Source organism: Fukomys damarensis, unplaced genomic scaffold (assembly GCF_012274545.1).
Source record: "Fukomys damarensis isolate Sample0158 unplaced genomic scaffold, DMR_v1.0_HiC HiC_scaffold_23, whole genome shotgun sequence".
Taxonomy (NCBI): Eukaryota; Metazoa; Chordata; class Mammalia; order Rodentia; family Bathyergidae; genus Fukomys; species Fukomys damarensis.
The window spans coordinates 46,200,260-46,212,722 of NW_022900935.1; the positions used below are offsets into that span (position 1 = coordinate 46,200,260).

General features: G+C 49.1%; 1 protein-coding gene across 2 annotated transcripts in view; it reads right to left on the reverse strand.

The window, feature by feature from the left end:
• The window catches only part of Flcn (folliculin), a 22,113-nt gene extending 10,612 nt beyond the window's left edge, over positions 1-11,501 (reverse strand). Inside the window, exons 1-6 of one of the 2 annotated variants that reach the window (XM_010637398.3) lie at positions 11,048-11,500; positions 7,909-8,022; positions 5,394-5,667; positions 3,795-3,941; positions 1,805-2,026; positions 877-1,037 (exon numbers count right to left, since the gene is read on the reverse strand). In XM_010637398.3, the coding sequence (XP_010635700.1) occupies positions 877-1,037; positions 1,805-2,026; positions 3,795-3,941; positions 5,394-5,642 (779 nt within the window). In that variant the 5' untranslated portion in view covers positions 5,643-5,667; positions 7,909-8,022; positions 11,048-11,500. Of the gene's footprint in view, positions 1-876; positions 1,038-1,804; positions 2,027-3,794; positions 3,942-5,393; positions 5,668-7,908; positions 8,023-11,047 lie in introns of both variants that reach the window. The other variant, XM_010637399.3, reaches the window with a different exon arrangement.
• Between the last annotated feature and the right edge of the window lie 962 nt (positions 11,502-12,463).

The window sequence follows — 12,463 nt, forward strand, 5'->3', positions numbered from 1 at the left end:
ATATACATATATATATATATACTTTTTACTTGTCAACTTAAAAAATTTTTAGGTACAGGAAAGACTACATGACAGGTGGGGGAACAGATACATTTCAGTCTGTGGGATCTTAGGAGGTGAACTTGGGTCCACCTCAGGATTTCTTCATGTTAGGACAGATCTACTCTACAAGACATGGACTTTAAGCTGGTGCCACATGGGAACAAGCTAAGGGTTGGGGGTTCTGGCAGGAAGATACCCTACATCGGGAGGACAGAATAGTGCACAGCCAGAAATACACGAGCAGTTTTACAAGTCCACACATGTACTGACACCTTTCCCCTACAAGGTGCTAGAGGCCAATCCTCCCCACAGGCCCGGGCTCAAGTGACAGCACACACTTCTACCAAACAGCAAGTGCCGGAAGGGACAGCAGGTCCCTGCCAAGCTCAGGGCCATAAAACCTTGTAGATTCTCTCAGATGGGGCACTCTGAAGGTGCCAGCTTCATTTCTTCCCTGCCCACAGCCAGCCCTGCTCACTCCGCCCCTCTAGTTAGGCCTCAGCTGACTACAGCCCCAGCCAAAAGCCTCCTGTGACCTGAGCCAGAAGACCCAGCTAAGCCAATTCTGACTTCCTAACTCACAGGAGCTGTGAAATAAATGTTTTTGTTTTTAAAGGAGGGGAGTACTGGTCTTGGTACAGAAACATTTTTTGGTAATAGTGAGAAGCAAGTTCCACCTAAATTTTTCTTCCCTCCACCAGGGCCAACTGGCCAGTTCCACCAGTAGACAGCCCAGCAAACTCGGCACAGACTTTCTCCCAAATCTCAGGATAATCCAACCAACACTAGTGACTGCTATCATTCTAACAGCGGCCAAAAGCTGGCACTCGTTACCAGGCGAAGGAGGTGTGCAGACAGGCCCACAAGTTGTCATCGCTGGTCAAGGAAGTCAGTGAGCGGGCTGCATTGCCGTTCCTCTGGTGCAGGAAGGGTGTGAATGCCGTGTTCATCCTTTGAGCTCGCTGGGGGCATCCAAACTGCTCTGCCTCAAACACCTGAAAAGGCAAGGAGAGAGCAGCCGATAATCAAGTCAGCCTGAGGCAGACACTGCTCCTCCCAGACACTCACTGTGTCTCCTGACACAGAACACAGAAAGCACCTGCAGTCTGACCATCACACCCAGGCTGGTTCTGCCCCCTTTCGAAAGGGAACCGGTAGAGATTTCTCTTGGCCACTCTCCTACCACTGGCTCTTTAGGAACCTACTAGGTACTCGGACGACACAATCCCTGCAGCAGCCCTGAGTACTGATCTCCAAGTGCTCTGGCCTTCCCCTCTGCACATAAGGGCCATGCGACTACCTCCAGCAACCAGAGGAAAGGCAGGGCCCTCCACAACCTTTCAACACAGGCGAAAACCAGGCCTTGTGGTCTAGAGACACTGCAGTCCGAGGGCTCTCACAACAGCACCCTGTCCTACCCTGAGACAGCACTAGAGTGGGAGGCCTCTACTTGGGGGAGGGGATCGCACCAAGACTAAGGGGCAGTCTCTGACATGAAGGGCAGGGGAAGCAAAGACAGGAAGGAGGAAGCCAGTGGCCTGACTGCTGCAAGGAAACCCCAGGACCGTGAACACAGGTGCGAAGAGTAAAGCAGGCAGCAGGCCAGGATGCCCATCCCAGGACCTCAACTCTGAAGCCAAGAAGCAGCTTGGGCAGCACAGCAGCCACAGGACCAACAGCAGCAAAGCTGCCTGGGCTGCTGGCATCCACACAAGAGTAAGAAGAGACTCCAGCAGTCCCTGGTGCCTCCCCAAGATGTTACCTTGAGGGCCTTGCCCTGGAGCTCATCAATGATCCCACGGATCTTCCCAAGCAGGAAGGGCCAGGAATTGATGAGATAAATCCGGTCCATCATGATGGCAATGATGCTGTACCAGCGCTGGAAGCCCCTGGCCAGGCTGTCTTTGATGAAAAAGGTGTGGCTGAACACAAAACCATGCTGCTCATCCCCAAAGAAAATGGGCCCTTCACGGCCAGGGCACACCTGGGAGGAAATCACAGTGACTCGAGGGACAGTCGTTTCAGTGACACAGGGTCAAAGCTTCCCCTTCAGACCTTTTTCCCACTGCCTGGAACAGAACCCAGGTCCTTGTGCATGCTCAGCCAGGCAAGTTCCCCACCAAGTTACACCTTGTCAGGCCTCCGCTGGCACGAGTTAGCCAGCAATACTCACACGGAGATGGGGAGGACACACGTGAGAGCAGAAAGCTCTTGTGTGCAAACTCACTTTTCTTCTTCTTTTTTCCTTTTCCTGGTGGTGGGAATGGACCTCCCACAGGGCCTTGTACATGCTAAGCATACACTGTATCACTACGCAACATCCCCTACCCTGCAGTCCCATCAAACTTTCTAGAAGTAACATGTGTTACATGGAATGCTAGGGCTGGTACACTAGGGCTCCTTAACTTTTGTCCATCTTGAGCCATAAAGGACTGCTGACAAATATTTTTTCTACCCTACATTCAAATGTGCCCACCTGCTTGTCTGAGTAGACTAAAGAACTAACAGGTCTAAACAGCCACTACAGTCAAATCTGCATGCTCTATTCTTAGCCCTCAGTTCCTCCCTTGTGACATCTTTATGCTTAACACACACACGATCAGTGGTTCCACCGCCTACCTCACAAGTGCAAGGTCCCAAGTTTGATCCCCAGTACCAAAAACACACACACACATGAAGTAAATATGGTCATCTGCCTGCCAGCAGAGGCACAGCAGGAAATTTAGGGAGGGAATTATTGACAGTGGGCATAAAGCAACAGTGAGAGTCAGCAAGAAACTAAAAGCCAAGACTCAAATGCAACAGAAGCAGCGAGAGTTTAGGAACAAATCGATGCACGCTTCAGGAGGTATTGAGAGCGACACATGATGAACTCTGGGACATACAGTGATGACCAAGACAATTAAAAAGTGATATTGGGCTGGGGATTTAGCTCAGAGGTTCCACTGCCTGCCTCGCAAGTGCAAGGGCCTGAGTTCCATTCCTGGTACCAAAAAAAAAAAGTGTTTTGTTCTCTGGCGTGAGAAACTGAAAGTGTAAACAAGGATTAAAATGAATAACAGATAACGTGAAATAGGAAGAAAAGGTCGAAAGGGGAAGGAGAAAGGGGAGGGAGAGGGGGAAAGGGGAAAGGAATAAATTTGGAAAAGAAAAAAATGGAAACAAAGTCTTTGTAAACAGGGAGGGGTGGAGGGGCTTGAAGGCAGGGGAGTGGGGAAAAAAATAACTAAGATACATCATGTAAAGGTACAAATTCCCAATGATGAATGTCATCATAATAAATTTAACAAAAAAAAAAAGTGATGTTTGATACAGTGACTACATATCCTAGAAATCATTCACATCTGAGAAAGGTATCCAAAAGGAATAGAGAAAAGTGGAGTTTAAAGTGAAACCTGAGCGGGGCAGGGTGGTGCACACCCACAATCTCAGCACTCAGGAGGATGGCTGTATGTTCAAGCCTCACCTAGTCTGCATAACACAGTGAGTTCAAGGCCAGCCTGGCCTCCGTAGTAAGATCTTGTCTCCAAAAAAGAAAGAAAAAAAAAAAAATAGAGAGAGAAAGAAAGAAGCAAAGCTAGTAGCACCCATCTAGAAAACTAGAGTCCATCGTGACTTATTCTTTTAAATTCAAGGTAGCCAAGGTACGCCATACTCTAGACTGCAGTGAGTGCCAGGCCTTCTGGGAGAAGTCACCTTTCCTCTCCCGTCTGTAACTTTGGCACTAAGCCTGCGCACAGCCCCAGGCTCACCTCGCAGCTCAGGCTTCGGACACAGGCCTGGCGGACAATGCTGAAGAGCTGGGGGTGGTTGGGGTGCTGGTGACTGACATACTTAATGGAGGTCTCTTTATCGTGGCTGATATAGCCTGGGTGCCCCGCAGCGAGCGACCTGCAGCCCTATTCACAAGAAGGAAATGAAGTTAATTAAGTTACAAATCACTTTCCTTGTACTGGCACAGAGATTTGTAGTCATTTGAGGACTTAAATGTTTCCTAAGTAGGAAAACCAGGACCCAGGACCCCGGGTTCATAAAAGTTGAGAGAGGCCAGAAGACTTGCTGAGCACTTATGTTGCAGATTATTATGAAGAGGTCCTCATGCCTTACCTTACTGAATTCAGAGCACAACCCTATGAGGTGATGCCAGGAAGACACCCCATTTTAAGACAAAAGTGAAGCTGAGCTGGGAAGGAGCTGGTCCCAGTGACCAAAGCCGTGCCATTCTTCTGAGCAGTGCTACTAATCCCCCACCCAGGCCTCTGTCTTTGGTCCTGAAGAACATGTGGAAGAGGCCGTGGTCAGAGTCAAGGAGCCAGAGTGACCACAGGACAGTGGCCTTCATAGTGTTAGTGTGGCAGCCTGAGACGGTTCCATTCAGACCATTTGCTTGGCGGGGGGCTACATCCTTACACAGCTCCGACACTCTGCCACATTAGCGCATCTTGCGGGGCCCTGAGTCAGCCCCTCCCAAAAGACAGATGCAGGACTCCACAGCAGCCTGGACACCACCTAGGTGGCTTGGCCAAGCTCCCAGACTCCTCCTTCCCAGGTCCAAATGATCTCCCTACACTTGTCTCCCTTGAAGGTGTTTTTAGCAATCGCACATTGCCTACTTCTGAGTAGAACCAAATGAGGAGTCTGGAGTCCTGTTGGCCCTAGAATGGCAGGTCCAACCCTCACCCCAGATTCAAGCCCAATCCACAGCCACCACCAAAGTGGACTATTCAGCTGTATTCCTCAGAGCTCATAAACCAACACAACAAAGAATGCCAGGACTCTTGTGAGGAACTCCCCTGGGGATGCTGGACTGAAGGGACGCAAGCCAAGGATGGCTGGGGTGTACAAACTCAAAGGTACATGCCAAACTGGGGTGGCAACTGTCTGCCGGAACGGAGCAGATCAAAAAGCTAAAAACTGGGCTGGTGCGCGTGGTACATGCTTGTAACCCCAGCTACTTGAGGCTGAGGTAGGAGGAACAAGAGTTCAAGGCCAGCCTGAGCAATTTACCAAGACATGTTTCAGGGAGATTTTAAAAACATTTTAAATAAGTGCTAGGGAGGTAGGTTAGCAGAATAGTGCTTGCCCAGCATGCACAAAATCCTGGGTTCCATCCCCAGTACTGGTGAAAACAAACAAACAAACAATCAATCACAAAAGCTAAGTTGAGACAAAGGGAAAGAACCAAAGGTACCCAGAGATAAGCACATTTAAGGGCCTACTGAGAACCCGGGGAGGCTGGTCATCATCCGAAGGACTCACCCAGTGCTCTCAGGGCCCTAGGTCTCCTGTCCTCACATCCCCTTCCACCTCCGAGGAGAGCAAAATGTCCCCAAGATCCCAAAGACACTTGCCTCGCACATGTCCGACTTTTTGGGCCCTGGGCTGTTAGACTCAGCACTGGTTCCTTCAGCTGGGCTGTGGGCGCGGACTCGACTGCTCATCTGGATGCCGCCCTCCTCCTCCTCAGCCTGCTCACCCTGGCCAGGGCTGTCCCCGCTCCCGGCTCCTTGGGGCAAGGGTGCGTGAAGAACCTCCGTGCAGAACAGAGTGCGAGGGCCATGGAGCTCACAGAAATGACAGAGGGCAACAATGGCATTCATGGTGCCTCGGAGGTGGGGAAGAGGCCTGTGGGGGCAGGGATACCATTAGCAGACTTGTACTTGCCACACCCCAAAATCTCCCCCGTGCCCCAGGAGCACTGGAACCATTTGATATTACTGAAAGTTTCCTGTACAGCAAAAGCAAGTTACTGACCCAGCTAGGAGCTGTTCTGTGGAAGTGGCGGGAACAGGGTGAGACTGGCAGGATATGGAATCAATGGAAGTCCTTTCCTCTAACTTGGAGCTAGTGAAACAATTTAACATGTTCACAATGGGGCCCTACAGGCATATCTGCCCCATCCAGTGGCTTGTGGTTCAAGCAATTCCAAGGGTAAAATTGTTGAGGTTCAAGTCAGCAGGAACATATTAAAAGTCCACAATACCCACTGCTATCACAGATGGAGGCTGGTAGTGAGTTACGAGGTAATTTATTCCTCCTCATAGGAAGGTCAGCAGGTGAAGAGCCTCTGTTTAGGGAAAATCAGGGACAGCTTTACAGATGAGGGCACAGCCACATGTGGGTGGAGGCAACATCTGTAGACCACAGTGGGACAGGCGGAGGTAGGGTCCAGGGTTCAGTTCAGTGATACACTGCATGCCCAGCATCCACTGCCCACACAACAGAGGGGGACAGCTAAAGCTGGCATCCCTACCATATCTAATTCATGGACACCGCAGGCCACACTGGCTGGCTGGTGAGTCTGAAATACCAGCCTAGAGTGGCCCTAAACTCTCCAAACCACAGCCACATGTGGTAACTTAGACTTTAACTAACTACAGCAAAACTCAGCTCCTCAGTCTTGAAAGCCAGGTTTTCACTGCTCACAGAACATGGGTATCGTGGCTACCATCTGAGCAGTACAGGTTATGGGACAATTCTGTAATCACAGAAAATTCCCCTGAAACACTTTGCTCAAAGCAACAGAAAAACATTCACAAACTTTTTAAAATTTTACTTTTTTGTTTTGTTTTGTTTTTTGAGACAGAGTCTCACTATGTAGTTGAGACTGACCTGGAACTCACTATGTTGCCCAGGCTGGTCTCGAACTCACAGCGATTCTCCTGCCTCAGCCTCCCGGAGTGCTGGGATTACAGGCGTGCGCTGCTACACCTGGCTTTAATTTTACTTTTTTTTTAAAGGAGGAAAGGTTTATTTAGCTCACAGTTTGTAGAGGTTTTAGTCCATAATCAGCTGGCTCTAAGGCAGGATGGTGCGGCAGGAAAAACAGTTCAAGGAGACCACAGAAGGTAGCAAAGCAACAAGGGCCATTCACACTTCTAAATGTGGAACTGCACAATGGGCACTGACCACAGCCCAAATATTCTTTTCTTTTGGGGAGCTCCTCCGAATGTCCTCACCCCTGGCAGGCATGGACATAAGTAAGGCTTGGCCAGTCACACGGCCTGCCTGTGATGTTTAACCTAGGGATTCAAAGCAGGGAGATGCAGTGTGAATCTGCCCAACCGGCCAGGGATGGAGATGGACAGATCCCTGCGAGTCCCACAGAGATGTCAGCTACACTGTCAGAGACGGTGGGGCTCAGGGCGAAGGCCCACGACACTCCGCATCTGGCTGTTTCTCCTCAAGACTCAGCGCCCACTTGCCTGTTCCTCCGTAGAACCTCCCTAATCGGCCCCTCCCTTCCCCCTTTTCAGTACCCTCCCCTTATCACTCACCCCTTCCCCGGCTTTGAGTACCAGCACTTTTCACTCCAGGAGCTGTGTTGTTTGTGCTCCCTTTTTACAAATCTAGTTAATTGTTATACCCCAGCATTTACAACAGTTCCTGACACAGATTAGCAGGTGCTGAACAAATGGGTAAATATGGAGTTGCCCACAGAAGAGATGACACTTTTACAGGAGCAAAGGGATGTGTCCATGGACAGGAAAGATTCAAGGCACAACCATGGAAAGGCCAGTGGCACAGGAACCAAGAAGACTGAGTTTAAATAGAGGGCTCACAACAACAGGGTCAAGGACCATGATGGTTTATGAATACCCTGTGGGCTGGGGCTGTGGCCCCACGGCAGAGTACATGCCTAGAACACAAGAGGCCCTGGGTTCCATCCCCAGCACTGCACTTAGACAAGTATTCACTGTGGAAGAAATACAACGATCACAGATAGAATAAGGAGGTTGGGTAATGAAGAAGGGAAAGCAGGACCCAAAGTAAAGAGGGAGGCAGTAACCCTGGAAAAGGAGGTCACATCTTCTTTTGAAGTAGAAATGGGAGAGAATTAAGGTTCCTTCCAGAACTGATACTGACCTTACAACTTAGCAGAATCACACCTCCACCAGCCCAACTAGACCAGAGTATGCAAAGACCTGCCAGGCAAGTCAGCCATGGCAACAGCAGTCATATGCGAAGTCTTGACAATTTCTAGGGAAGGAAAAATAAAATCACAGGTAATTCTAAGACCAGTGACTTCTGTCATTCAAGCAGCTTATAGCCAATCTCAAATCAAAGCATCTCAAAGATTCAGAAAAATCATCTTTTGTGGTGGTTTAGATTTTAAATGTCCCTGTGTGTTGAAGGTTTGGCTGTCAGATGATGGTGCTAGCGGGAGAGGTGGTAAAATTTTTAGGTGGTGACGTTTAGTGGGAGGAAGTTAGGTCACTGGGCCCTTGAAGGGGATACTGGGACCTCTGTCCCTTTGCTTCCAGATGCCACGGAAGCACGCAGCTCTGCTTCCCGACAAGGTCCAACTGTGATGTTCTGCCGCATCCCAAGCCCAAAGCAACAGAGTCAAGCAACCAGCAACTGAAACCCTGAGCCAAAATAGATCTTTCTTCCTAAGTGGATTTTCTTAAGTATTTTGTCACAGTGACAGAAAACTAAGATATCTGTGGGGTTTTTTGGCTTTGTTTTTCTCAAAGTGGGAACAGAAGCCAGAAGCTCAGTTATGCTAGGTAAGCACTCTATCACTGAGCTACATCTCCAGCTCTACACCTGTGGCTCCGAATAGCTCAGCAGCCATCTTGCCTTCTAAGCATGGCTGACATCACACCTGAAGTTTTACATCTCTATTGCAGTATCTGAAAAAAGATCTCCCAACTCCCTAAGAGAAATGTAATCATTATGCACTGAAAATATGTACTAATAAAAAAATAAAAATTGAAAAAAAAGGATCTCTTAAACATAAGTATCTTGAAAATACAATATATATACATTTTGTTGTTCTGTTTTGTTTTTTGTTTGTTTGAGACAGGGTCTCACTGTATAGTTCAGACTGGCTTTGAACTCCTAGTGACCCTCCTGTCTCATCCTCCCAAGTGCTGTGATTACAGGTGTGCACCGAAAGTATCTTTAAAACATGTAGTCCCCCTCCTTGTACTACTGGCTGTAAGGAGGCTGCTCTGGCAGCACACACAGCAAGCCAAGTCTAGAAGTTTCTCTTTCCTTTTTCTAATGAGAAGGGGAAACTGGAGGCAACTCTGCCACTTTCCAGCACCTAGGATTAACATGCTACTCTATTACTATTAAGTTTTGTTTTGATGAAAAATATTGTCCAACAAGAGTTCTGAACCTTTGGATCACACACACTACTGCCTGAGGCAGCTATTGGGGAGGAACCCTAGGTAGTGTTTCAGAGCGACACAGACTTATAACCTGTGTCTGTAGCCCTCAGCAGCCAGCTGGCATCACACGTTACTTAACCTCCCTGAATACTACCAGAGCTGAGAAACATGCTTCTTGGGGTTGGCACTACACATCACATCTGAATTTTGGGTTGCATGACATCAGTTTTTCAGTCACTCTCCAATTCTAAGATGCATGCTCAACAAATTAGGATATGCCTAAAAATCACCCTAACAAGCTCTCTGGAATCCAAGGAACAGGCAGAAACCCTTTGCCATCCCACAGCCATCATCAAACTTAAAGCAAGTATTTAAATTTCTCCAAGAGGTGGGTACCTGTCCATGTGCCCACTGGCTGAGCCAAGGCCTGGCCCTGGACAGTGACACCTGCATCAGCCTCCCACTCCCTGGTGCCCCCTGGCCCTGTTCTTCTTCATCCTTTCTTCCTATGGTCATCTCATTGGACCATGGAGGATTAAAGACACCACTAGATCATACGTCATGGCACATTCCTGTGAGGCCGAGGTAAGAGGATCACAAGTCTGAGCCCACCCTGGGAATTAGCAACTTACCAAGACTCTGCTTCAAAGTAAAAAATAAAGGGCTGGGGCTGCAGCTCAGTGCAAAGGCCCTGAGTTCAATCCTCAATACTACAAAAGTAGATATAAAAAGGCCACTAAAAGGCTACCAAGTTAGAGCACTCTGTAGGTAAATATGGTGATTATAATGGATCTCATCCAGCAATGAACAAGCAGCTGCTAGCACTACATACTCTCCACAGAAAGCCCAAGTCAGAGCTGGGATCGCAACAAGGACTCACTGGGTGAAAACTTCTGCAGGGGATCCCGTTCAGTTCAGACTCTCTCCCAGCTCTACTGCATCTACTGCTTTCACCTGGATTTCCAATTACAGAGCTCCCTGACGTAAGACACCAGCAAGACAAACAGTGTCTGTCACGTGCCACTGTTGCTCAATTACTTAATGACAATAGTGATAATCTAGTGCCTCCAGCACTAGACTGACTGTGGCCTTTTCTGCTGTGACAAAGTTCCTCCAATCACAGCGGGACACTATGGGTTGTGCCAGGCACCCAAGAGCTGGAGAACCAGGACCTACTTCCACTAAGCTTGCCCTCTGCCTCTCATGACTGTTGGTGACCATGACGACCTCAATCCACACGAGTCTAAGGGCTGAATATTGTTTCCAGGGCATAAACGTGAGTCTGACAATATCCTCCAAACCAAAGAGAAGGAAGGCCTCTCCCCGCCCTGGATAGAAAATGAGGCCTATCAGCTCATCAGAGGCCTTTCTCGGAATACCAGCCCAGGAGAAAGGAAGGAAACCACAGTCTTCCCCCAAACCAGATATGACAAAATCAGGACGGGGATGGTGGTGGTGGTGAGAGAGTACCCTCTCCGGGCAATATTCAATGACTCTGACCAGCGGTTTCAATCCAGGTTACCTCCCCCATCCCGGCAGTTTAGGGATGTGTGCCTCACCGTCCCCGTACGTGTCAGAGTCCGGTGACACCACCCTCTCAGTCCTAACCCTCCAATCACTCGCCCGCCCACCTCGGACCAACCCAAACTCCGCCGATCCCCCTCCGCCAGTCCTCGGGCCAGATCTCTGCCCAGCGAAAACCGGCTCGCCCCAAACCACGACGCAGCAGCCCCACCCCTAACTGTGCCAGGTACTTCATGATTGCTGGCCCCGGCCCCACAAGGGCGCAGCGGGGGCCACCTCTGTCCCCGACCCCGCAGGGGAAATGTCAGCCCCGACCGTGACAGTCGAAGGGCGCTGGCCGAACGCAGAGCCGCAGCACTCACCGGCGATGCCCGCACCTCCTGCAGTCGGCTCGGAGCCCAGAGCGCGTGACTCGGCCGATCGTACCATCAGCCCCACGCTGTCAGGGGCGCAGGAAACACCCGAACGCGCCCTGACACGCGAAGTCCTCCAAACCCGCATTCGGGAACATGGAGACGGTCCCAAAGTCCTGAAGAGTGGGGCGAAACCAGGCACCACTGCAAAAACCTCCCTCTCGGCCACCCCTACTCTCCCTCCCGCCTAGAGTACAGAATGGTTCTAACCGCGCGTTCCGGGACTCCTGGAAGGAACCATTTCAAAGGCGAGGGGAGGTCGAAATTCAAAAGGCGTTTTAAAAAGAATTCGTGGGAAAATACAGCCAGTATGACGCTCTGTCCATACCGAAGACAAACAAGATAGAGAATGAATTTCTAAGATTCCTGTGTTTTTTGCTGGATTCACCACTTGTTTTAGTTAAATTGTAGACGGAGTGGGACGTGCTGGCAGGTGGCGGGGAGGTGGCCGTCAAGGGTCGGGGGTGGGCTGCGCATGTGCGTGGCTCGCTCCGTTTTCCGCTTATTCGACACAGTACCCCTAATATTTCAAAAAAAATTGTAGGACAATATATTTAAGCCTGTAGGCCTGTTACTTAAAAATTAATTTTAAAACCACTATTACATGATGCAGTCTGGGTCCTTTTGCCAGCAGAGGGTGTCTGGTGTGCAAGGCGCAGTGTGCTGCGTGCGGTGCTCAGTGGGAGCTGGAACCGCCAGCCTTGGCCCTGCGCGACTTCGCGGAGGCCCTCGGAACTGTGGTCCCTTGAGGGGTCCACAATGTGATTATCAGGCAGGGCCGGGGAAAAGCCTTACGCATTTTGAAAAGAAGTGGGTGGTAGAGTTTTTCAAACACGGAGGTCACTTTCTCTCTATGAATTCCATGTCATGTTGAAAAGAGATCGTGAGAAAAGAACAACGTTGCAACTTGTGTTTTCTACCTTCATTTACTGGCCTGGTGATCATTATTCTTACCAATCCAATTCTTCCTGATGCTGAACAGCACAAAAACTTGATTCGCAGGCCAACTTACAAATCATTTTCTGAAGCAAAGATACATCCAACGGTATAATGATTTGGGATTCTCTTTTTCCTTTGCCATCAGTAATACAGATACTTGTGTTTTTATTGCTTGAAAAATGCTTCAAGAGCCTTAGTGAAAAGGTGCAAGAAATGTTTACAACCACTTTATACCTGCGCTTTCCAGTACCTGAAAGAAAATTATTTCCAACCTGTCAAAATGAATTAGTTGAATTCACGTTGAAAATGACCACCCTGCAATTCTAAATACAAATCTGATTAGCAAATTTCCATACTGATAAGCAAAAGTCTTACAGAATTTCCCACAAACTCCTATTAGTGACCATGACTGGTTTTACTTAACAA